This window comes from Chrysoperla carnea, chromosome 2 (genome assembly GCF_905475395.1).
Source record: "Chrysoperla carnea chromosome 2, inChrCarn1.1, whole genome shotgun sequence".
NCBI classification, from domain to species: domain Eukaryota; kingdom Metazoa; phylum Arthropoda; class Insecta; order Neuroptera; family Chrysopidae; genus Chrysoperla; species Chrysoperla carnea.
In genome coordinates this window covers 96380007-96407124 of record NC_058338.1, presented here as the reverse complement: position 1 = coordinate 96407124, position 27118 = coordinate 96380007, and the positions used below count along the sequence as shown (strand labels likewise).

The following is a 27118-nucleotide window of genomic DNA, read 5'->3' as shown; positions in this document are numbered from 1 at the left end:
TTAATTACTAAATATATTGTACAACGTTATCGTAAACGTAAATGAGAACCTTGTCTCAAGTGTATTAATTTCTGAATTTAGTTATGGTCGTATAATTAATGTATGATTTCTGATCATTTAGTGAGTCTTTAAATATAAAAACTTTTTGGTCAAAATGTGACGTGAAACGAATAATATTAAATATTAATTTTGCTGACTAGCTAAATCATCAACATTTATTATTTACATAAAATAATATTACTTAATTAATATGATTGATTTTGTGTGTTAGAACCACAATTTTCAGGATAACGCCGTCCAGGGCTTGTCATCCAGCGAAAATTTACATTTTTGTTTTTGTTGTGGTACCGCCGTAATACAATTCGGCGTTAATAATAATTAGTTATTGATGTATTATTTCTATCCGAAATATAACAGTTTTCAAATGTCTGTATCTCGAAAACGGTGACGTTAGGTAAAAAATTACAAGGATGAAAAATTCTGAGAATTGTTCAAAATATGAAATCCAATAGTTTTTTTAGGATTATGTTCGGTAATATTCACCATTATACTGGCGAGTGCTAATGACGCCATAAATCGACACCATACTGGTGAATCGTTCCTAAATATACTGGCCTACGTGTGTATATATAAATATATATTCTTATTGTATTCGTCAATTACGACTAAGTCTTTTTCAGACGCCATTACTCCTTCTTAATGAACAATAAATAAATAAATTTCTTACACAACAAACACTCGATGAACACATGTACACTATCACGACCGTTTTACCAGTACAATATGGCGTAGTATACCAGTACAATATGGCGTCAATTTCTGAAGTCATGAGCACTGGTCAGTATACTGGTGAATATTACGTAACACACCTTTAATGTCCCACGCTATAGGTGTAAATCAAAAAGCACAAGTACGTATGTATATGACTTTATTGAATACACTGACAAACATTTTCCACCAGCTCCCATAAAAATCAACTGACGGGGAGACAATTCCTTGGTAAGACTGTTTTTTTGGTTTTATTTCCTCGATTAAAAACAAATACACTACAGAAAATATTAATATTTTAGGAGAACGTAATTATATTTGCACATATTGTAATAAAGCATTTATGAAATCAGATAATTTAAAAATGCATTTACGAGTTCATACAGGAGAAAAACCATACAGTTGTGGAAAATGTGGGAAGAGTTATAGTCAGAAACATGCACTTAATAGTCATATGAAAACGCATTTAGAAAATTGTCTGACTAATTTCATTTCGCAATAAATCAAGAAAGGCGGAGGTTTTTTTAAAAATTTAAACGTGGTTCAGCATTTACAATATTGTGAGCCTGATCAAAATATGTCTTAAATACTCATTATGAATTCTCCTCGCTCTTATTTCTTTATTCTGTTTCACCATTTCGTCACATAATGCAGTTGTATACTAAAAAAAATTTTTTTTTAAGTAGACGCGTTTTGATTCTATCCTCTAATCTAAGCATCTGTGAAATAAAATAATTAAGGTAGTATGCAGTATCGAAGTCATACCACTCTAGACAAATCAGAAAATCTTTTTTTCAATCTATTTTTATCATTTTTCTCAAAATATATGTTTATAATTTATAATAATAATTTAGAAGTTGAACCTACTAGCTATTTTTAACAAATAAAAGAAAAATTAATTTACCAAAATAATAAAATTGACTAAATTGTGAACAAAAGGAGGATAAATGACGGCATATGAAGTGAAGGTTATACCATTTTTCCCTAAATTTATTTTACCCTATAATAATAATAATAATAATAATCGGGTTTAGCCTCCGTTTTTTTCAAACCACGTCTATAACATAGGCCACCCACATCATTATTTTAAATCTATTTATTTCTTAAACTACTTCCGAATATACAATTAATTTTATGATTTGCGTGGAGTTGGCTACTTCGTTCTTATTCTAACGACGACAGTGTGATCAATTTACTGCCCCATTACCTTTTTTTTTAATCACACCAAGTTAAGACGCCTTAACAAGCTCGGCTACTAGCCGGTTATTTTACCCTACACATATCTCCCGAAATGGCTATGATGAAAAAACAGACATGACTATGCTGCTCATTTACGAACTCGACCTCACTTTTTATGCCTTGAGCACGCTATAAAAATTTCAGCTTGAGAGAGAAAATGGAATAATTAGAAGATTTTATGAACACCTATACAAAAATTTTGTTCATAACATCAATATTTTTAAGCGTTACAAACTTAAGACTAAACTTAGTATACCTTGATATATATTTCATATATACAGGGTATAAAAATCAATTTAAAAAAAACTGTAAAATCATGTTGAAATACAACAAAATTTGGTTTTTAGTGCTATTTTTAATGCATCAAGCTGTTTTTAGCCCCCGAACCAAAAAGAGGGGTGTTATAACTTTGACCGCTATGTGTGTGTGTCTGTCGGTAGCATTGTAGCACCTCAACGGAAGAACCGATTTTGATTTTTTCTTTGAAAAGTAATTTAATGGATAGTGTTCTTAGGTATGTTTCAAGTGCGAGTTTAGGTTTATGGCGTACCCACAACATTTGTCGGAAGTTTTTATAATTTTGTAAATTTAACTTGTTATTATAAATGAAGTGTGTTAATTTTGCATAGACAAACTATTTCCGGTAAAATTGAACAAAGACAATATTAACAGTTAGTGTATTTTTGCATAAATTTAATTAATTATATCGCTTAAACGGTACAGCAAAAAAATTTTTTTCTGTTACTAATGGAACTATGATCTTTTGAATAAATTAAAAAAAAAAAGTGGTTAATTGTGATCCTCGATACTGCCATACTACCTTAATATTAATACTTATTATTTGGGAAGTTGATGATGTGCACACCATAAGGGTCGCATTCTCATGAACAATTTGTTTCTTAACACCCGAACCAAAAAGAGGGTTGTTTTAAGTTTGACCGCTATGTGTCAGTGTGTCTGGTCTGCCTGTGACATCATAACTCCTAAACGGGTGATTTTAATTTTTTTCTCTTGTTTGAAAGGAAATTTAATGGAGAGTGTTCTTATGTTTCAAACGCGAGCTAAGGTGTTCGTCCTCGAATCAACTAAAAACGAGGCGATGATCTTCAAATTCCGTTCAGTTTGGTGGTGGCTATAGGGAAAAAGGTAATTTAATGGAGAGTGTTCTTATAGCTATGTTTCAAGTGCGAGTTTAGAGTTCCAAACTCGAAAAATTTGTCGGGCGTTTTTAAATTTTGTAAATTTCGCTTATTTATTATTTAATTTTAGATACTTTTTCATTTATCATTTGTTTAAATTTTAATAAAATTTGAAAAGATCTAATTTTTATTTTTTCAAACTTCCTGCCTTTTTATTTAGGTATTGTAAGTAAAACTAATTTTCGACGCTAGCCCAGATTAAAAAATAATTTTAAGTTTTTTAAATATGGTCTTAAGTTCTTTCAAGTAAATGCTTAATTATGGATGTGGCTGGATATGATTTTAAATGCAACAGAGATTTGTTTCAAAATTGTAAATAGGGATGCTACTTCTCCAGATTTGCTCGGGAGATTCCAGAAATCTTGTAATTTTTATCCACTCCCGATATCAACATAAATGCTGTAAAAAGTTTTTCTGATTATTTATTCATATTCGGGTAAATTCGATAGTTTTAAGCAGAAGTTATTTTAAATTATTTGAAAGATAATCATTTAAACTTTTAATTATGGAAAAACTAGGTATAGAAAACATCAATCAGTACTATGATTTAGGGATTATTTTACTACCTCCCGACTTCCCAGAACTTTGAGGTGGCAACCTTAAATGTATACATTATTTTCTCGAAAACTAGCCACTCTCTTTAAAACATGTTTAATTTTTTCTAAAGAGAACTTCGTTCATAATATTTTTGGCCGCCCTTTTTCATTTAATATTAGTGAGAAAATTCACCCAACTAGCATTTTATTTACAGAGGTTTCCCTAAAAACACCGCGTTTTTCAATTTATTAAGGCTTCAAAAATATAGCGTACGTCTGATATATTCTGTTTATAAATTTTCAATTTATAAAAATTAACTACCTCATTACTTATGTAGATAATTTTATCTAAAATTATGGAAAATAAAGCCATTGAATTAGATGATTTTGAAATTGTATGCAGAATTTGTTTGGGTAAAAAAGAAAATATGAATTCAATTTTTGAAACAACGCTACTCTCGAATTTAATAAAAACATACAAAGAATTGTTAGAAGAATGTGCTTCTGTACATGTAAGTTAGAAATTTATCAAATTAATTTGTTTACATTGCATATGATTAATAACGGTGATAGTTAATCAAATTGTTCGATTGTTATCATGAAAGTTATATTTTCAGTTAAAGCTTGCTTAAAATATTTCTTGATTTTCGATATATCTTAATCTAACGCTGGCGGGTTTAAGCGCCACCGACAAAACTCCAAAAAAACTCGTTTGAAACTTAATGAAGTTTAGCTATGACGCACGACATTTTCTCGTGATTTCTCAGAAGCATTTCCGATGTTCTCGTGGAGTATGCCGACCCCATAAATACTTCGTTAGAACACCAGTAATATTTTGTTCATAATAGAGAAGTTGCATTGCAATTGATACCCTAAGACTTTTTCAGAATTTCTTATTCTTTCTTCAAATATTTTTTCCACCAGGGCATGTAATTTTACAATTGAAAATAACTTTTCCAAATTATAAATTCAAACGCTAGTGACGTCAACATATCGCTTTAGTAACAACATGCAGAATGATACATGATTTGTCTCTCAACTTGCTTTCACTATATTATAACGTATTTTTTATAGAAACAAGCCGAAAAATGTGAATTTAGCATGATTCCACTTGGCTCACAGCCTTAACAGGTGTAAATACGCCACAACTAATAATAAGTCGTTTTTTTATTCAAAAATATTACTATTTTTGATTATAATAATTTAAAAAAAATGGGAATTTTTAATTTTAGAAAAAAAACTTAATTTACTTTAAATTAATTATTCTTTCATTTATAAATGAATTTGTGGCAAAAAATAAAAAAATTAATGCAACTTCTCTATTCGTGAAAAGATTGGAAATATCCCACTGCAGAAATCCCGAGAAAAAGCCGTATGAATTTTGTGTCGTAATTGCACACAAAACCTTTTTAAATATATTCGCATTTTCGAATATATTTAAAAAGGATGATTCCATGAAAAAGTGTATCATGAATGGAAAAAATATTGTTTCTGATGGTAAAAATACATTAGTATGGTGCTAATACTGTAATACTTTTAGCTTTCAGTATTTTAAATACCTAAATAATATTTTTTCTTCGTAATTGTTAAGTGTTCATTAAAATTTCATTATTTATGTTTATAAGAACGTTAAAATTCCAATTGTTTTAAATTTCATTAGCGACATTTGATTCTGATCATTGTACTCAAATAAATAGCATTTTAGTACATTTTTATATCTTTAAATTGATTTTGGAGTTTCTATCTTGTGTCCTGTAATATTAATTTCTAAGATATCCTTTAAAATACACTTCAGAATACAATTACTTTGTAATCCAAAGTGGCGGTAGTGTCAGTTACGTTTTGTTCTGTAGTATCAGTCACGATTTATTTTTCTAATAAAATTCATTCTAAAATACTAAGCTTCTACATTTTACCATTTTCCAATAATTTGTTTTATGTAATTTAACCCCAGATACAATTTAAAATAATAAATCTTTCATAGAGGAAGTTTAAAACACTCTTGAATGCGACTTCCTTTTGCTTATACTGTCAGTCACATTTGCATTTTGTTAAATAAATCATTTATCATAAAGTTTTATGAGTAAATTTTTTACTACAGAGGAACAAATGTAGAATCAACCATAAAAATATACTAAAACCATTAAAATAATAGTATTCGCCCTGATAAAAAGATTAATGAATCGGAAATTTCCAATTCAATCACCCGGAATAAATAGGATTCAATTGGAAAAAATTTCCAATTCATTCCGATTCATTCTCATTGAAACCAATTAAAATTTTGAATCAAAATTTAATTGAAATGAATCGGATTTAATTGGGAAAAAAATTCAATCCAATTCCGATTCAATCCAATAGAACTAATCGGAAATTTCCAATTGATTATAATTCATGAATTGGAATTCAATCATAATAAAACGTATTTTGGGTCAAATGTAGTGTTGGTTCATATAGAATCACCGAAATTCAGTTTAATAAGACTAATAATAAGATAAATAAACTATTTTAATAATAAAATTTTTTGAATAAAATTTTGTAGATATCCGCGAATGATTTGTTACCTAAAAATATCTGCGTTGAATGCACAAACTATTTAGAACAATCTTATAAATTTAAAATCCAATATTTATCAGCAGAAAAATTATTAGAAGACATTATTGCAAACACACAAATTATCACAAAAGTTGAATATTCCAATGATGACGAAAGTCATGATTTTATAAAAGATGATGATTGTTTTAATTCTAGCTCAGATTTTCTATTAAATGAAAATATTAAAGTTGAAAATATATCTCAAAATAAAGTTATTACAAAAGAATTTATTTTTGCAAAAGATGAATCAGTTAAAACTTCAAATACAGAATCACATGAGAATGATTCAAAAGATGCCAAGACAATTAAAAAATATAAATGTGATGATTGTGAAAGAAATTTTCAATTAAAAATAGAATTTTATAAACATCAAAAACGTGTTCATCAAAAAGGTTATAAGTGTATATTCTGTGGGAAAATTTTTAATAATTTAAAATCTTTGTGGGCACATTCACCAGAAACGGTCCATTGTAAAATATGTAAACAAGATTATGGATGTAAAACTAAGTTAAAGCGTCACGTAGAGGAGGACCACTCGACGTGTGATATATGTGGTAAAACATTTCAAAATAGTACACAGTGTAAAGTTCATAGAATGGTAAGCATTGAACTTTTTTTTTATTTATAAAACATTCCCAAAAAATCACGTTTTCTGAGGATCATCTTTAAATAGTATATATTAAATAGTATATATTAAATAGTATATATTAAATAGTATATATTAAATAGTATATATTAAATCGTATACATTTTCATTAATGCCGTCAATAATAATAATAATAATAATAATAAAACAAAAGAGGGGTACCGCAAGTGGGTCTCCAGCACCTAGGCCAATAGTACTCTGTGCTCTCCTTGAGAACAACCAGTCACCTGAAGACGAGACGTCTTCGGGTAGAAGGCGCTATTATAATCGGGTGAAGTTAAAGGATTTTGCGGAAATCCAGACGCCACACAGAAAGCCCACAGCTTCTCCGTCGGGATCTCTCCCAGGATTGATTGATCCAAGGTTTCAGACCCAAACATTCTGAATCTAACGCCCTGCAGAGATCTGCAGGTGCAAATAACATGTATGGAAGTTTCGTCATCCTCCATACAGACACTGAAAGAGGGATGATTAGAGATCCCCATGTAATGAAGGTGATAGTTCAATCGACAGTATCCTGTCAAGAATTCCACCACCCTTCTTAACGGTGCTCTAGTAAGTTTCAGGCGAGTACTGTTGAATGGCCAAGCTGTGTTTATACAAAGTTTGACCAGTCGCATGCTCTGCGCAAAGTCCCAATAATCAAGATGGGCTGGTCGTAGCCATTCCTTGATGCGGTAAATTACGGAACATCTTTCTATAAGAATGACAGTCAAGTAGTGTAAACAAACTGTTAATTTATTTTTAGATTCACGAGGATAAACGCCATTTATGTACGTATTGTGGAAAAACGTTTGCAGATAATAGAAGTCTCAGAATTCATGTACGAAGACATACTGGAGAAAAATCATATCAGTGTAGTCAATGTGGTAATTATTTTTTGTTTTTCTATGAATCTGAATTAATTTCAGTTGTATCTAATAATTGATTTGATTTTAATACTTTATTCATTTAATTAAATCTTTTGTAACTTTTGATACTACAGAGCGTGCCATTAGCATATTGGTTTATCAATGTCATTATTTGCGTCCATACTATTATAATAATAAAAAATTCACAGAAAAAGGGGCCATGGTCCTGTTTAATAATTATACCACAATAATAATTTCAGTAACGTTCATCAATCATTTTATTAGATCTTCATCAAACATCTCAAGTAGCGAAGTCTGTTGCAAAATTTTGTCACCCGGTGACAGTCATGAATATCTGTGAGTAATATTCGGATAATACTATTAGTTATAGAGCAAGAAGAACTAGCAGGCAATCCGGAACATTAGCCAGGCAATCGGGGATCATAGGTCTGAGTTGAGACCCAAATATGCCTAAACATCAGCCAGGTAACCGAACACCGTAGATCTGAGTGTAGAACCGAACAAAAAAACAATTACTTTTTTTCTTTCACTCTCGGAGACCCTTGGTCTTCGGTTACCTGGCTGATGTTTTGGTAAACTGTTTTTAACGTCTCTTTTAACATTCTGACAAAACATCAGCCACGTACCCGTTTGTTGCCAAAAATATTTTTTTTAAATGTTTGGCTTTCCACCCAGACTTTTATAACTCTGACAAAACATCAGCCACATACCCACCCGTTCGTTGCAAAAAAAATTTTCATCGCTTTTTAATCACGCGCCTGATGCTGTCCGTCTGACGCACACTTGACTGTTTCCTATGCTGCAGCTTACGTAAGCGTTTGACGCGCAATACTGTCATACTTGACTGTTAAAAACTAAAGTAAAGTAAAATATTATTATATTATTATTAGATCGCGATATTCTATTACGCCTATTAATTTTGAAAGAAATTGAAGAAGAAAATCTATTGGAAAAATTGATGCTTGATGGTAATGTTGGAGTCCACACCTTATATAAAACAACATGCAAATTTTCTTTGCAAAACTTATCAATCAGCATTAACTGCAGTATGATTAAAAGTTTCTGGAATTTTTTAAGCTAAACGTCGCTCAGTTTAATTATGTTTTGGATCTTATAAAGGATGATATTAGGACAAATTTTAAGTCTAACTGAGGAATTCTCTCCTCGTCAGTAGATTTTCATGGGAGCCGGTGGAAAATGTTTGTCTGAGTGTACTGAAAAATGTTATATACATGAGTGCTTGTGCTTTTTCGAATTACGCCCATGCGACGGGGCAGAAGTTCCCTAATCCCGGACACCATATTCTCTTTATTAAACATTTAAAAAACTATTGAAATGTATATTTTGGACAACTCTAAATATTTTTTGAGCTTTGACATTTTTTACTTAACCTCGCCGTTTTCGAGATATAAGCATTTGAAAAAAAAAATCCGGATTTTTTCCGAAAAATCGTGGTTGAGGAAAATAAAAATTATTTCGTAGTTCCGGACACAAAAATAATTTGAAAGTCATAAGATATTATATATTGGACTACTCTAAGCATTTTTGTACTCTTGATAATTTTCACCAAACCTCACCCTTTTTTATATATAAGCGTTTGGAAAAAAAAATTAAGAAATTTTGCCAAAAATTCGTTTTTACGAAAATGAAGATTTTTTTTGTGGTTCAGGTTAAAAATTGGATTTGAAAACTAAATGCCATTTTATTTTGGACTATTCTAAACACTTTTTGCCTTACGTCACCGTTTTCGATATATAAGCCTTCGAAAAAAAAAAACGTATATTTTCGCCTCAATTTCAACTATACATAAAAAAAATATATTTTTAAGCTTATTTGTTGACATTACTTATGAATTTCAAAATATACATTTCAATATTTTTTTTATTTTTTAATAAAAAGAAAATGGTGTCCGGGATTAGGGAACTTCTGCCCAGCCGCATGGGCGTAATTCAAAAAAGCACAAGCACTCATGTATATGACATTTTTCAGTACACTCAGACAAAAATTTTCCACCGGCGCCCATAACAATCTACTGACGAGGAGAGAATTCCTCAGTCAAATGCTTCATTTCCTACAGTACCTATAACCCCTGAAGAAAAAGTGGCTGTAACTTTCATCCATGCATTGCCTTTGATAAGTTGACTTTTTTAAAGGTTATTACTTATATCGTAAATACACGGAAATTTAGCTACAGTTTCCACTAGTTTTTCGTCATCAATACTTTCGAAGCCATTTTTGACAACTAATTATTTATTATACCATGCACATATGTAATATGCAAGGTATAGTCCCAAGTTTGTAACGCTTAAAAATATTGATGCTAAGAACAAAATTTTGATATAGGTGTTTATAAAATCACCTAAGTAGTCCATTTTCGGTTGTCTGTCTGTGTGTCCGTTCGCCTGCCAACACGATAACTCAAAAACGAAAAAAGATATCAAGCTGCAGTGTACTCAGGACGTAAAAGGTGAGGTCGAGTTTGTAAATGAGCCACATAGGTCAATTGGGTCTTGTAAACCGTTAGAGATAGAACAAAAGTTTAAATGAACTTTTTTTTTACGTTATTTCGTAAACATCACTGTTTACCCATGAGGGCGCAAATTAGGCATAAATTGTATAGTATGTATTACGTGGGTATATCAGTTATATGTGTTGATAGAGTAATCAACACTGTCTATGCATAACAATTAATTAACTCAGTCAATTGTTTGTTTTCACTTGTTAATGTATCACTCATTAACATGTTTTTAAATTGTGTTGCATAAATAAAGTGTTTACATAAATGTGTGCGTTGTAAACATGTATGGGTGTTGCGTCTGCGTCAGTACTGCTCAGAGAGAGATATAGCTGCGCGGCTCCTTCCTACATTCTACAATCATACCAGACGCAGTGACGCATCATTGACAACGCTTGCGTTAGATTTTATAAGAGCAGTATACTGCGTTAGACGCAGCATATTAATCATACTATTACGGTCCCCGATTTCCCTGGTTGACTTTTAGTAGGTTAACTCACTTATTGTGTTACACTTAAATTTTTTACAAAATAATATGCAAGGGCATAAAAAAAGGCAGTTTCTGTTTTCGAATGATATCAGAAAAATTTCAGTGCTAATTGAGAAGTGTTAATTTGCTTGGAAAACGAATATCTTGGTCCAAAAAGCTCATACGGGAATTTTTTATGGCTCTTTTCAAGAAAAATAAATAAGCTTTCGAGTGGTCTTAACAAATTTGTTGAACAATAATTTTTAAAATTTTGGTGTGTTTTTAAACTTGATATAATATTTAGGGATAACTTCTCACCCTTTCGATGTCTGATGAAGAGATCTAATAAACATAGCGAAACGTTGTTGAAATAATATAATTTTCGTATAATTTATTATACACGATCTTGTCCACTTTTCTGCGAATAAATTTATAATGTTGGTTTATTTTAGATGCGAAATTTTGTGATGCTGGCGGATTACGAATGCATTCTGTAAAACATTCAGATGAAAAAAAACACGAATGTGACATTTGTAAAAAACCATTTAAAACTAAAAATTCTGTAATAAGACACAAGCGTTCACATACAGAAGAAAATAAGTATCTTTGTGATATTTGCAATAAGCAATTTAAAACACATGACTATTTACGAGATCATAAAAAAATTCATACAGGTATAAAAAAAACTCTTATACTTATACTTTAAATATTCAGGGTGTGTCTAAATAAATGGATAGTAATCAAAGAGATGATAAGGGTACGCCGAAACAAGCATTATCTTATGAGGAACATGTGTTCGGAAACTCTTCTCTTTGAATTTAAAGGCATGAGAAGCTCTGTACATCGTATAGGTCATAAAATATCTCCTGAGTATGTTGGGTTTTCAAAAAAATACTTCAAACAAATAATAATTATAATAATACATAAGGTGTCCTGTCAAGAGTCCCACTACCTTTCTCAACTGTGTTCTAATGAATTTCAGGCGAGCACGGTAAAATTGCCCAGTTGTGGTTATACACAGTTTGGTCTGTCGCATGCCCTGCACAAGTCCCAATAATCAAGATGAGCTTGTAGCCATTCCTCGATTCAGTAAATTATGGAACATTTTGCTATGGGAATGGCAGGCTTGGGTGAAAGGGACGTTCGAAACACCTCTCTCGTTCCAGTTAGCCCGCTGCTTTATTCTCTTTAACTCCAGAGTGGCCCGATATTCAGATCAGCGCCAGGCAATTCAGTTTCTCGAAGCATGTATACTTCGAACAAAAATTGTTGATAATTTTATAGAAATATTTTCGCTATTTACAATTTTTGTTCTATCTCTACAATTTCTTATTATTATTCGCAAATTGTTTAAAGAAAAGATAGATCAAAACTTTTAATAGCAAACTAATACTTTTAATTTATTCTAAACCAACGTACTGGGCCAAAGCCGGATTAACACAAAGCGCCGCCCTTGAGTAATTGCAAAAAATGCTTCCCTAAGTTTCTTCTACTAGTTCTGATCATAGTCATATAATATATACAAGTCCTTTATCTTCTGACAAAACCTTGGGTCTTTTAATGAAAATGTTTTAGTTACATTATTAAACACTAGACAGTGCCACATGTGTCGAATCCAAATAATAGTATTAGTAGAAAATTTAAAGTCAATAAACAAGTTTTAATTTGGTATGAATTCTTTTTATATTTTCATTAAATTAATAAATAATTTGATGAAAATATTTGTTGAAATATATATATATATATATATGACTATGGTTCTGACACAATAAAATACATATACAATTTGAACTGAAGAGAAAAATTTCACGCAAGTCTTTTTTATGGATATGCTATATGCTTAACAGTTAGTCTTTATTTTAGAAAGCGTATGAATTAAGATTTAAAAATTATACGTTTGTTTGAAAATATGTTTGTAAAATTCAAAAGTATAAAATTTTTTCTTCATCATTTTTGGTCATGTCTAAGATTAAATTCACATGAACTACCCCCCTCCCAAATTGGCCGTCCAGGGTCATGGCCAATGTGATCCAATATGTAAATCCAGGCCTGGACTGAGCAGAAATTTAATTGCTAACGCCTGTAACTTCATTGAGGAGAGTTTTAAGAAACATGTTCCTCAAAGCAAAATGTTTGTTTTGGTACATCATACCACTCGACCCCTTAATAATTAGCCTATTTTTCAGATACATCTGTAAACATAGTATAATAAAGTTTTCTTATATTTTAGGAGCATTTAATCACATTTGTACATACTGTAATAAAGGATTTTATAAAAGTCATAAATTAAAAATACATTTACTAACTCATACAGGAGAAAAACCATTTGCGTGTACTAAATGTGGAAAAAGTTTTAACCAGAAGTTTTTACTTTCCAGTCATATGAAAACTCATTATGAAATTCTTTGAATAATTTCATTTCTCATTGAACCAAACAAAATTTTTAAGATTTTCACTTGCAACATTTCCATTTAATTTAATAAAGTTTAAATAATTAAAAAATAAATGTGTTTAAGTTTAATCAAGAATCTCATTCGCTTCCGTCTTCCAATTTTCCATCATTTTTTTATGAAATTATTTTAAGCCATTGCCTTTCCCGAGGCTATTCTCAATTTGGGAATAGCCTCGGGAAAAGCAATGGCTTAAAATAATTTCATAAAAAAATGATGGAAAATTGTAAAATCATTGAATTGAATGATTTTGAAAGAGTGTGTAGAATTTGTTTAAATAAAAAAGATAATATGACTTCTATTTTTGAAACAACCTTACTTTCAAATTTGATGAAAACATATAAAGAAATGTTAGAAGAATGTGCTTCAGTACATGTAAGTTAGGAACATTTCAATTTACTTTGTTTACAGTAGATAAGATTTAAACGATGGTTGATGATAGGCTTGTTGGATCAAATTTACAGAAAATGCAGAATCGTGTTTATGCAGCGCGTTTTATGCTGAACTTTACTCTGAACTTATTTTATATGTTATATATAATTAGTGTAGGCGCTAAGTCAATTGGGGCTTGGGTCCGTAGGACCCATCTTGTAAACCGTTAGAGATAGAAGAAAAGTTTAAGTATAAAAAATGTTCCTTATAAAAAAATAAACAACTTTTGTTAGAAACATTTTTTGGTAAACATCACTGTTTACCCACGAGGGCGCTTATTAGTTGCAAATTTTATAGTATGCATTAATATGGGAATATCAGTGTGTGTAGCTATTTAAAAGTGAATATTTTTTTTTATTTACGTGACGTCAAAAAACAAACGATTGCTTCATCAACACTGTCTATACATGGTATTTCAACAATTAACTCAGTCAATTGTTTGTTTTCACTTGTTTACAATTTTAACCATATCTCCGGTTTTATTGGTTCGTAAGACGAACAAAAAAAACAAAGATTTGTTTTTTTTTTCATGTAGAATAAAATTGTACAAAATTGCTTACCAAAATTTTCAATAGTTCAGGAGCTATGGCCGTATAAACAATTAATTTGTTTATCAATCCCCTCCCCTCCCCCACTCCTGATCGATGAGCAAGTTGAATTCGGTTTCAGCGAGTCAAAATACGTCGAAATACACTCCTTGTTTGGTAGGACCTGTAAATGCATACGAAACCCACTCAACGACTACACTAAATAATATTTCTATTCAGTTTAATTTTACTTTTTAGAAATAGTATTTTAATAATTAAATTACTTTTAGTGTGTTTATCTCGAGATATCAACTTTTGATATTAATTTGACGCTTTACATAAGTCTATGTTTTTAGCTAGATGGAACTTTAATTTGACGCTCTAAGACGTCGTTAAGCGTCATTATGAGCTTACATCTATAGAGTTTTAGTATGAGGGGTCTAAATGAAATTTACAGAGGGAACTTGTTATCATATAAAACTAACGCGCTTTTAGTTACGATGAACACGCTCATAATTTTGTATAAAATTTTGTAGATATCCGCTAATGATTTGTTACCTAAAAATATCTGCGTTGAATGTACAAACTATTTAGAACAATCTTATAAGTTTAAAATCCAATATTTATCAACAGAAAAATTATTAGAAGACATTATTGCAAACACACAAATTATCACAAAAGTTGAATATTCCAATGATGACGAAAGTCATGATTTTATTAATGATGATAATTGCTTTAACTCTACTTCGCATTTTTTATTAAATGAAAATGATAAAGTTGAAAATTCATCTCAAAATAAAGTCATTACAAAGGAATTAATTTCTGTAAAAGATGAATTAGTTAAAGAATCAAATACAGAATCACTTGAGAATAATACAAAGGATTACAATACGATTCAAAAATATAAATGTGATGACTGTGGGATAGATTTTCAATTAAAAATAGAATTTTATAAACATCGAAAACTTGTTCATCCGAGAGACTACAAGTGTGTCTTCTGTGATAAAATGTTTAAACGTTCACGCGATTTATGGGCACATTTACCAGAAGTAGCGCAATGTAAAATGTGTAAACAAGATTATGGCTGTAAAACTAAGTTAAGAAATCACGTAGAAAAAGAACATTCAACGTGTGAAATATGTGGCAAAGTATTTCAAAATAGAAGACAATATCACAAACATTCAGCGGTAAGAACGTTAATAATGTGGTGAATATACACACAAAGCTATGAGCGATGAGCGAAACGCGATCAGCTACGACACGGTATAAAATTGATCATCAACGCGTCAGCACTCGTGTCAACCGTTCACATGCGTCAAATATAAATATTTCGTTCGTTACATATTCATTAACTTTGTAAATCATAACCTCTACATAATTTTATATACATTTATTTTTTAATGCACTAGTTAATTAAAAATAGTTTCATTACGTGATTATTGAATGATGTTTGAGAGAGAAAATTTGAGAGCAGAGAAATAATCTATATAATCAAATTTTTTAAATCTAATTTCATCATATTTGTATCGTAAGTTTTTTTAATTTACTGATTACGTCTTTATACAAACGAAGCTACACGAACAGATCCGAAAATTAACGAAGTAAATATTTTTTTTGCTTACATCTTTACTCTTGTGATGACAGAAATTCTCACAATTTCTGAAGGACTCATTAAAATATATTTTTAAAACTAGAAACTAGATAGGTTGGAAAAATCTGAAAAATTCATAATTCGAAAATAAATAAAATTATATGAAGATAGAAAAAGTTTCAATCGCATATGTCATTTGAAAAATAAAAGATATTTATGTTTTAAATCGAGCGCGAAGAAAATGTTCATGACGAGTGCTGAGGGGTTTCATAGAGTTAAGTGGAAAGTTCTGTTACTAATCAAACGATTAATAAAATAAACCATTCATTGAACACTGAGAAAATGAAAATTAGTATGCAGAGTTTTTTTGGGAGCGATAAATCGATCCGTGTTTTCAGAAAAAATAAAAAAATGTGACTTTTACTGACACATATATTAGCGAATAGTAATACTATTATTTTTTTAAATTTTCAGCAACAATTGCTTTACCCACACTGAAGCATTAAAGATAGGTTTCAGTAGATGGCGTTGTTACACGATTAGTATGCAGTGGGTTTTTTGGCACGAAACATCGATCTAGCTAGGTTTCATTTTAAGAAAACGTCGTTTTCTCTCGAAAATGGCTCAAACGATTTTCATTACATTTAGTATGCAAGGGGATTTCGGGGGCGAAAAATCTATCTAGCTAGATTTCATTTAAAATAAATAACGAGCAAAGCTCGGTCATCCAGGTACTTTCATTTATTTGCTAATCGCGTGTCGCTTGTCGTCCGTTACTTTGTGTAGCTTGATATCCCTACATAAAGAATAATTAACTTTTTAGACGCATAAAAACAGGCGTTTATTATGTACTTACTGTGGAAAAGAGTTTGCACGTAAACCGAATTATATTGTTCATGTACGAAGACATACTGGAGAGAAACCATATAAATGTACTCATTGTGGTAATTATTTCTGTTTTCCATTTAACCAATTAAGTTGATCTTCGTTATTCACAATATGGCTTAACAACAACAAATTTTTATTTGAACAAGTAGATAGAGATGAAAATTTTGAATGAAAACAGAAACCGAAACACGAATTTGCGTCCTCTATATTTCCGGTCTAGATCGTAACCAAGTCCGCCACTTCTATTCTTTGTGCTCAAAGGTAGCACAGGATTGCTGATTGTCCTTAAAAAATTTGGCAGAACCAGGAAATTTTGAAGCTGACGAACTTGCCAGAAATGCTACAATGCTGCCGGACACTAGCATCAATAGGCATTCAGGAGTTCCGCTGGGCCAGTATAATTTGAGCCACTCACATAGAGCATCAGTCACGGTGTTGGTTACGCCTTAGACCGGATATCTGAAGGACACAGATTCGAATTCCGGCTTAAGTAATGCATTGAAGTTTACAGTCTCGCGCTCATATGTAAAGTGGTATAATGTGTTGAGATAGAAAAAGTTATTAAAAGTAATAAGTATGATGTATATGAGGAACTTTGAATTATGTAAAGCACACAAAAACTTAAAACTAATGTAAAAATTTGGTATTTTAGTTTATACTGTGCCACTGTGTCACAAAGATCTTAAATTTAAGCTTAAATGATCAATTTTATTTTAAGCTCTCCATTTAATAAAAAAAAATCTCGAATTGATGCAGGTTTTTTGGTCATAAACTTAAGGCGAGAGTTCAAAAATATTGTCAAATAAAATAATGATTGCAATGGATAGAATTCAGCATAAATCATAAAATACTTAGCAAAGATTTCACGAAAAACTTTTTACAATTCTTTAAATATTTATTTTTAGATGCGAAATTTTGTGACAGCAAAGGATTAAACATACATTCTATGAAACATACGGACGAAAGAAAATTTGAATGTGACATTTGTAAAACAACATTTAAAACAAAAGATTCTGTAAGAATTCACAAACGCACGCATATCGATGAAAAAAATTATCCTTGTGATATTTGTAAAAAGCAATTTAAAACGCAGAACATCTTACATTATCATAAAAAAATTCATACAGGTAATAATACTGACGGGCATGTAACGTGTATCCAACTCGACATCACTAGTAGTACAATTAAAGTAAATATCTAAAAGGAAAAAAATAATCTTTAAAATTTCCAACAGTTGTTTATTAGGTTCTAAAAACAAGTCGACGTCTCAGGGGCGTACCTAACCCCTTTTTGTGGGGGGGGGGGGGTCGGTTAATCAGTTTTTTACAAATTAAAAAAAAAAACTATGCATCAAATAAAAAAAATTTAATTTAAAGTTCTCGCTGAAGTATTGGTGCACATTTAAGTTTCTTTTCGACTTGCTATAGCTTCAAAATTAACCGAGATATGCCAATTTTAAAATGGAATTTTTTTGCTCATTCAATTAAATGAAAAAGTATCCATTTTGTAAACCGTTAGAGATATAACAACCGAACAAAAGTTTAATGTAAAAGATATTCATTAACAACTTTTATTTGAATCATTCTTTTGTAAAAATCACTGTGTACCCGTGAGGGCGCAAATTAGGAAAAAACCTTTGGTGGTTAACTTCAACTAGTGGTTTTGTAAAACATCCCTTTTCTAAATAAATCTATTCTGGAAGTCAGAATATTTAGAAATTCAGAAAAAGAATATGTGAAGTAAAACCATCTCTGAAAAAGTCTGAAAATATCCAATAAATTATTAATTAATCATTTAATGACAGAAAATGGCAATAGATTCAGATTCTTTCGGAAGAAATATACTGAAATATTTCGAAATTTTCACAAGTATTTTCTGGAATTTTCTTTTGTTTTTCTAGAATGTTACACAAAACAACTAGTTGAAATTAATCTGAAAAAAATAAACACAAATTTTTTATAGTTTTGGTGAAAATGGGCACCAAAGTTTTTTCCTCGCTGGTAAACAGTGGTGTTTACGAAAGAATGATCAAATAAAAGTTGTTAATATTATTATAAGGAATAACTTTTACATTTAAAATTTTGTCTTATCTTTAAAGGTTTACAAGATAGATATTTTTTCATTTTTTCATTTGATTGAATGAGCAAAAAATTTCATTTTAAAATTGGCATCTCGGTCAATTTTGAAGCTATAGCAAGTCGACAGGAAACTTAAATGTGCAAATATTTCAGCTAGAACTTTTAATTGAAATTTTTTTTTATTTGATATATAATTGTTTTGTAATTCGTAAAAAACTGCTTATAACTCCTAACTATCCTTTAAAAAGAGGGTTAGGTACGCCCCTGAGAGGTCGAATTTTTTTCCGAAGTTTTTGCAACCTAATAAACAACTGCGGAAAATTTCAAAGATGCATTAATTTTTTCTTTGTTACCATATTTTATTTTATTTTATGAGACTATAGAGATAGTCAATCCAAAGAGCATCTGCGCATTTCATGAGAGAGTTAATGCAAGGTTCGAAAAATCCGCAGAACCGTGTTAGGCGCCATTAAAAGCATTTTTACTCAGTAATATATTCAGTTATGCTGTAATAAAGTGTTCTTATATTTCAGGCGAACTAAATCACATTTGTACATACTGTAATAAAGGATTTTATAAAAGTCATAAACTAAAAATGCATCTTCGAACTCATACAGGAGAAAAACCTTTTAGGTGTGATACATGTGGAAAAATGTTTAGTCAAAAATTTCAACTTAATGGTCACATGAAAATTCATTTTAAAAATTGAATATTTTTTTCTCTCTGAAGTTTCAAATTTGAATTTGTTCATTTTTCTGTAATATTTAATTTTTAAAACAAGTTGTTTTGTTTAATTTTAATAAAATTATTTAAAAAATATTTTTGTTTTATTAAGGTAGTTTAAAGCACCCCACACACGCTCAACTTAGTTGACAACATAGTTGATAATATGTAATATTGAAAACCAAGTTGAACGTGTATGAATAGGTTGATGGTTGAAATTTCATGTTGTCAACTATGTTGAAGAAAATATGAAGAAAGATATGTTTTGATTATTTGTTTCATAGTCAGGTCAATTCGGCAATTTTGAGCAGCTTGAATTTTAAATACTTTCCGGAACTTGGAGGTGGCAACTTTATCCAACACACACGAACTCATAATCTACGTAAAACGTGTTTTAATTTGGTTTTTTTTCCTGACGTTCTAGGAGCTTTTCTCCAAAAAGTTGTTCAAGTACAAATTTTTTGAACACCTATACCAAAATTTTGTTTATAGCATCAATATTTCTAAGCGTTACAAATTTGGAACTAAACTTAATATATTCATGTATATATGGTATAAAAATTGTATTTGATAAGATGATGAAGAATACGTTCATTGAATTAAATGATTTTGGAATAATTTGTAGAATTTGTTTAGATAAAAAAGAAAAAATGACTTCAATATTTGAAAACTCATTACTTCCAAATTTAATAAAAACATACAGAGAAATGTTAGAAGAATGTGCTTCAGTACATGTAAGTTAAAAACAATGAAACTTTCTTAAATTTACCTAGCAATCCGCGACTCTAAGAAACTATAGTTGGCACTGTTGAAGAGAGTGTAGACTGCAGTAGACTGTAAACATTTATCTCTATGGTATAAACAAACAAAGAAACATAGAACATATAATCTATTTTAAATCATTTACAACTCTTAATTCGTAACGATAATTAGTAGAAATTCCCTTTTTTTGTCATTTAATTATATGTTCTACACCCTTCTCCTCATTTCATATATAAATGAGATGTGGTTAGCTCAGTATTTCGGAGTCGCGAATAATCAATACTGAGCAAACTACTTTTTTTGAGGATGCACCATAGCGCGTGAGAACAGTGAGAGTGTCTGGAATTAAGATAGAAAACGGTGCCGAGCTGCCGTCGACATCTTAGAGAAAATGATGAAGTAGCTCGGCAGCGTTCCCTATCTTAATTCCAGACGCTCTCACTGTTATTCTGCGTATTCTATTCTTATAATATCTCTATGGGACAAATAAATTATTTATTTATCTATCTCTTATTTACAGAAAAATGTAAGTTTTTGTTGGGCATCCTCACAAAATTGAACGCGCATTGTTATTTTGAACAAGCACGTATTCTTTCTGCATCTTGGACCCGTCAGCACTAGCGTCAACCGTTCAGTAATCTTTAATAGCGTAATGATAGATTTTCTCACGCGCTCTGACCTTTTTCACGCGTTAAATATTCTTTAACTTTGTAAAATCATAACCTCTACATAATTTTATATAAATTATTTTTTTTAATGCACTAGCTCATTAAAAATAGTTTGATTACTTGATTATTGAATAATTTTTGAGAGTGAAAATATTAGAGCAGAAAAATAATCTTAATAATTAAATTCATTTTAACTAATTTCACCATATTTCTATCACAAGATTATTTTTATTTACTGAGTACAACTTATATTAAACTAAGGAAAGTGCATGAACAGGCTCGAAAGTTTCCGAAGTTAATATCTTTTTACATACACCTTTACTCTCGTGATGAGAGAAATTTTAACAATTTCTGAAAGACTTGAAAAACAATTTTAATAAACTGTAGGTAGATAGATTGATAAAATCTGAAAAAATCATAATTCGAAAGTAGATAAAATTATATGAAGATATAAAAAGTTTCAGCTACCAACCATTTGAAAAATAAAAGTTATTTATTTTTTAAATTAAGCATGAGCAAAATGCTGCTAACGCGAGTGCTGACGAGTTGACAATGGCATCGTTTATTGGACAAAGATTTTGCGATGTGGGATTTAATATTTCGAATATCGCCAAATGAAAGATACAAAAAGAATAAAGCACAGGTTTCAGATCTGTCCAAGACACATTTATAAGAAAAAAATTAATCTCTAAGCATTTGGTATCTCCTAAAGTAATTCAGAAAAACATTTAATAAACATCTAGTCTAGTCGACAAGTTCAAATTGGTGAAATAATGGTCGTAAAAATACGTGTGATATGCTTGTAGGTATCGGAAGCGTTTTTAAGCACATAAAAAATTGCAAAAGCTATAAATAATGAAAGATAAAAAAGATATTTGGTTTTTCGCCAATATTTCATAAAATATTAATATTTACGAAATTAAAAAAAAAATATTAAAGAAGAAGAAATTTCCAATAAAAAACTCCCACTTTCGAAAGTCTATCTTTATTATTTATAATTTTAATCTTTTTTTAAATTTCTTAAATATTAATATTTTATAAAATATTGGCGAAAAACGAAATATCTTTTATTATCTTTGATTGTTTATAACTTTTGCAATATTTTATGTTTGCTGAAAAACGATTCTGTCACATTTTTCTAGACATCCTTCCGAACTTAACAAGGTATCACACGTATTTTTACGACCATTATTTCTATAATTCACCAATTTGAACTTGTTAATTAGACGACTAATCAAAATAAACTAAAAACCATATTTATAATTATTTTACATATAATTTCGTAGATATCTGCTGATGATTTGCTACCTAAAAATATCTGCGTTGAATGTACAAACTATTTAGAACAATCTTATAAATTTAAAATTCAATATTTATCAGCCGAAAAGTTATTAGAAGAAATTATCACGAATGTACAACCAAATATAAAAGTAGAAGTTTCAATTGATGAAGATGTTGAATTTAAAAATGAAGATAACTTTAATTCATATTTTGAAGATAATAATCAAAATGAAATATCTCAAGATAAAGTCAGTACAACTGAATTTATTTCTGTTAAAACTGAATTAGTTAAAGAATCAAATTCAGATTTATATGAGAATGATTCAAAAGATTGCAATACGATTCAAAAATATAAATGTGATGACTGTGGGATAGATTTTCGATTAAAAGTAGAACTTTATGATCATCAAAACTTTGTACACTTGAAAGGTTACAAGTGTATGTTTTGTGGTAAAACTTTTAAAAGATCATACGATCTGTTGAGGCATTCACCAATCGAGCCGGTATTTTGTTATACTTGTAATCAAGATTATGGATGTAAAAATATGTTTAGGGATCATGTTCCCTTCTGTAAAACTCATTTGACTGTAAGTATATCAATAAAGTAGCATGATTAAGGAATTTCGATATAAAATTGAAAATAATGTAAACATTTTTTTAATTGCGTTTGCCAATTACCCATGTTTGCAACGTAACCCCTGTGTACGGGTCAATATTATGGACGAAAAGATAGAGACGTGTTCTGCTTGTGATCTGTAGTCATTCCAATGTTGTTGTCATTATGTAAAGGGGGTGTGGAAGGAATCTTTTTCGGTAATGGCGGATATAATCGCTAATCGCGGGGGTGGACGATGCGAGGATGAAAGTGAGCACGCTGTAAAAATTTAAACTTATTTTTTTTCGTTTTCGAGTTGTCGTGTTCACAGACAGACGGGCGAAAGGACAACCGAAAATGGGCTAATTAGGTGGTTTTATGAACGCTTATACTAAAATTTTGTTTGCAGCAGCAATATTTTTAAGCGTTATAAACTTGGGACTGAACTTAGTCTTGATATATATTATATATATACATGTCATAAAAACCAAATCGAATGATTGTCAAATGAAAAAAATGATGCGGAATAGCGGGAACTTATGAAATTGAATCTCTCAGGCTGGAATTTTATATCGAATAATAATTGACAATATCTCCCTGCCACCTACCCACCTTTTTGTTGTACATATTCATTGTTAGAAATGTTTTTATTTTAGACTCACGAATTAAAAAGTTTTTTATGCACGTATTGTGGATTAACGATTTCAAAAAAATCGAATTATAATGCTCATATACGAAGACATACAGGAGAAAAATCACATCAGTGCCCAAATTGTGGTAAATATTTATTTTTAGCAATAAAATGTATTTATTATCTAGTTATTGAAATAAATACCACGATACTGGAAATAAAATTGTATATTAAAAAATTATATTTAAAAAATACAATTAAACAAGTGAAAACAAACAATTGACTGAGTTAATTGTTGAAATACTATGTATAGGCAGTGTTAATTATACATACTTACATGTCACACATACATAACTGATAATCCCATATTAATATACACTATAAAATTTGCATCTAATGTGTGCCCTCGTGAGTAAAAAGTGATGTTTACAAATAAATGTTTCAAGCAAATTTTTTTATAAGGAAAATTTTTTACATTTGAACTTTTGTTCTATCTAACGGTTTACAAAATGGGTACTACGAACCCAAGACCCAATTGACCTATGTAAGTCATTTACAAACGCTGCAAAAATTTCAACTTTATATCTTTTTTCCTTTTTGAGTTATCGCGTTGACAGACAGACAAACAGACAGATGGACGAACAACCGGAAATGAACTAATTAGGTAATTTTACAAACACTTATACCAAATTTGTTCATAGCATCAATATTTCTAAGCTCTAGTTACAAACTTGGGACTAAACTTAGTATACTTTGATATATATTACATATATACATGGTATAAAAATAACTCCTGTTATTTAGTGCATTATGGATAATAATTTTTTCTTTCGTTTTGAATATTATCTTATTTGAAACTTATACGTTATCCTTTAATCCGTTATTTAATTTTTAGATAAGAAATTTTTTGATAGTCAATCCTTAAGAAAGCATTCCTCTTCGCATTCGGAGGAAAGAAAATTTGAATGTGATATTTGTAAAAAATTATTTAAAACGAAAGATAGTTTAAAAAAACATAAGGATTCACATGCAGAAGAGGAAAAATACTCTTGTAATGTTTGTAATAAAAGATTTAGGACGATGAAATCTTTACGTGCACATAGAATAGTTCATACAGGTAAAATTCATTTTGCATTTTCTATAACCCTGATGGAAATATTTTTTGCTAATAGTTTAATTCAGTCTTGCAGTGTTCTGAAAAACAATTCTAGAAGAATGAGTAAGTCTATAAAATTCTGAAACTCTCTTAATTAGAAATATACTAAAATATTCTGATTTTGAGTCATAAAAGCATATAATTGTAAAAAACGTAATTTTTAAACTATATATCATGTGACCTAAAACACAAGCGAGCCCTGATATGACGTCATATCGGCATTAACCATAAAATATTATACCTACATAGATAACGCGGGGGACATGCTAACCTGTATTTGGATGCGATATGACGAATGAGAGAGAAGATTGCAAGTTAGTTCCTATCTGTTTTTGCCATAGTCATATGTCATAATCATATGATGCATGGAGATTTTGTGTAAGGTATACAATATATAGCCACTGACATAGAGATTAGGTAAGGACACATAGGAACTAACTGCCAGTCTTCTCCCTCATTCATCATAACGCAAAAATTTTGGGCAATGGCGTTCTCTATGTATAATATTCTATGGCATTAACTGTCAGTTCAGTGTAAACAGCTGGATACGTATCCGTCAAATTTAACTGTGTTCTTTCGTCATGAAATTTAATTCGTACCTATTTATTTATTAAAATAAAATAATAACCACTAACGACATGATGAAAAAAGAAGGTAAAAACTGATGAAGGCAAAAGTATTTACATAGTGACAAGCACGTAGAAGATTTTTTGAGAGAATCAAAAATAAGAAAAAAAAATTACTAATATCAATATAATTAAAACATGAAAATGATTTTGTTTGCATAAAAATTAATATGCTTTCATTAAATTACCTAATGTGTAGTAAAAAAAAGCAATGATTGTGATGAATTTTTGAAACAAATAGTACCCTGGTGGAAAAAATATTTGAAGAAAGAATAAGAAATTCTGAAAAAGTCTTAGGAACTTTGAATTTCTCAACGTTTTCGGATTAGTCTAATTCAGAGTTATTCAGAGTTGTTAATACTTTTTAAAAGTTTCTAAGACTTTTTCAGAGTTTCCTAAGACTTATTAAGACTTATTATTTCTTCAAATATTTTTTCCACCAGGGTAATGACATAAATATTAGAAACGCAGAAAAAGAAACCAGTAATCAACATAAAAAAGGATTATGGTACCAGTTGGTACGCTATGGAAAGAATGAATTATTGCTTCGAAATGTTTTGAAGTAATGATTGTTGATAATACCAATATTACGTCACCAAAATGGATGACAGCGTTTTTGACAGAATAAAAAAGGTTTAAAATTTAATTTAATTTTAGGGCAAGAAAGCGTGTTAATTTTGCCAGAATATAATTTTTTGTGGCTTTTTATTAGGAAAATCAACATTTGGAAGTACTTTTACCCTATTATACCCTATTGCTTAATAAGTTTTACATAGATCTTTTCAGACAGTTTCAGAGTATTTTAGAATTTTTTAGACTTCCTAACTCTTCTAATTATTTTTCAGAACACTTCAAGACTAAATTAGACTATTGGCAAAAAATTATTCCAGCAGGGAAATTAATAATTACTATTCAAAATTACTTTGATATTTTTTAGGAGAACGAAAGTTTGTTTGCTCATATTGCAATAAAGCATTTATGAAATCAGATAACTTAAAAATGCATCTGCGCACTCATACAGGAGAAAAACCATACAGTTGTGAGAAATGTGGGAAGAGTTATAGTCAAAATCATGCACTTAAGAGTCATATGAAAACTCATTTAGAAAATTTTCTAAATAATTCCACTACCCAATGACCAAACAAGTTACAGATCTTGTAATTTAGACCAGATTCTTTATTTTTTATGTAGGCAGCATAAAATATCGTTCGGAGTACATATATATGGCGGATATTTCACCATAAACTAAATGATCACGAAATTGGAATTTATAAATTTTTTTTAAAGATATTTCAGTTAAAATTAAAATATTTAATTTTAGTTGTGCTTTCAGAGTAAAACTATATTTAACAAGTGAAAACAAACAATTGACTGAGTTAATTGTTGAAATACCATGAATAGTCAGTGTTGATTTCTTTATGACATGACACATACAAACAGGTGACACATACATAACTGATAATCAAGTATAGTACATATTATAAAATTTCCGCCTAATTGGCTCCCTTACGGGTAAACAGTGATGTTTACGAAAAAATGTTTCAAACAAAAGTTGTTTAATTTTTGATAAGGAACATTTTTTACATTTAAACTTTTGTTTAAATGTTTTGTTTGTTTTGTTTTACATTTAAACTATCTCTAACGGTTTACAAGATGGGTCCTACGGACCCAAGACCCAATTGACCTATGATGCTCATTTACGAACTTGACCTCACTTTTTACGTCCTTGAGTACGCTGTAAAAATTTCAGCTCGATATCTTTTTTCGTTTTTGAGTTATCGTGTCCACAGACGGACGGACAACCGGAAATGGTCTAATTAGGTGATTCTATGAACACCTATAGCCAAATTTTATGCGTAGCATCAATATTTTTA

General features: G+C 30.0%; 2 protein-coding genes across 2 annotated transcripts in view; both read left to right on the top strand.

The window, feature by feature from the left end:
* Positions 1–1527, top strand: part of LOC123291771 (zinc finger protein 570-like) — a 44687-nt gene extending 43160 nt beyond the window's left edge. Inside the window, exon 5 of the mRNA XM_044872184.1 lies at positions 1071–1527. Coding sequence (XP_044728119.1) covers positions 1071–1270 — 200 coding nt within the window. The 3' untranslated portion in view covers positions 1271–1527. The remainder of the gene's footprint in view (positions 1–1070) is intronic.
* Positions 1528–4098: 2571 nt separating this feature from the next.
* On the top strand, positions 4099–26495 carry LOC123293094 (zinc finger protein 91-like). Its single transcript, XM_044873809.1, has 14 exons — positions 4099–4258; positions 6577–6932; positions 7729–7849; positions 11289–11510; positions 13067–13186; positions 13606–13661; positions 14782–15432; positions 16660–16780; positions 17630–17851; positions 19336–19482; positions 22453–22823; positions 23488–23608; positions 24358–24579; positions 26182–26495. Exons 1-14 carry the CDS (start codon positions 4099–4101, stop codon positions 26379–26381), a joined length of 3090 nt encoding a protein of 1029 aa, XP_044729744.1. The 3' UTR covers positions 26382–26495.
* Positions 26496–27118: the final 623 nt, after the last annotated feature.

Bases quoted from the DNA above. Each gene is read 5' to 3' on its own strand.
- LOC123293094 (XM_044873809.1), top strand. From the start codon at position 4,099: ATGGAAAATAAAGCCATTGAATTAGATGATTTTGAAATTGTATGCAGA. The intron at 13,662-14,781 runs GTAAGTTAGGAA...AAAATTTTGTAG, and splicing joins AAGAATGTGCTTCAGTACAT to ATATCCGCTAATGATTTGTT. The intron at 22,824-23,487 runs GTAAGTATATCA...TTTTTATTTTAG, and splicing joins TCTGTAAAACTCATTTGACT to ACTCACGAATTAAAAAGTTT.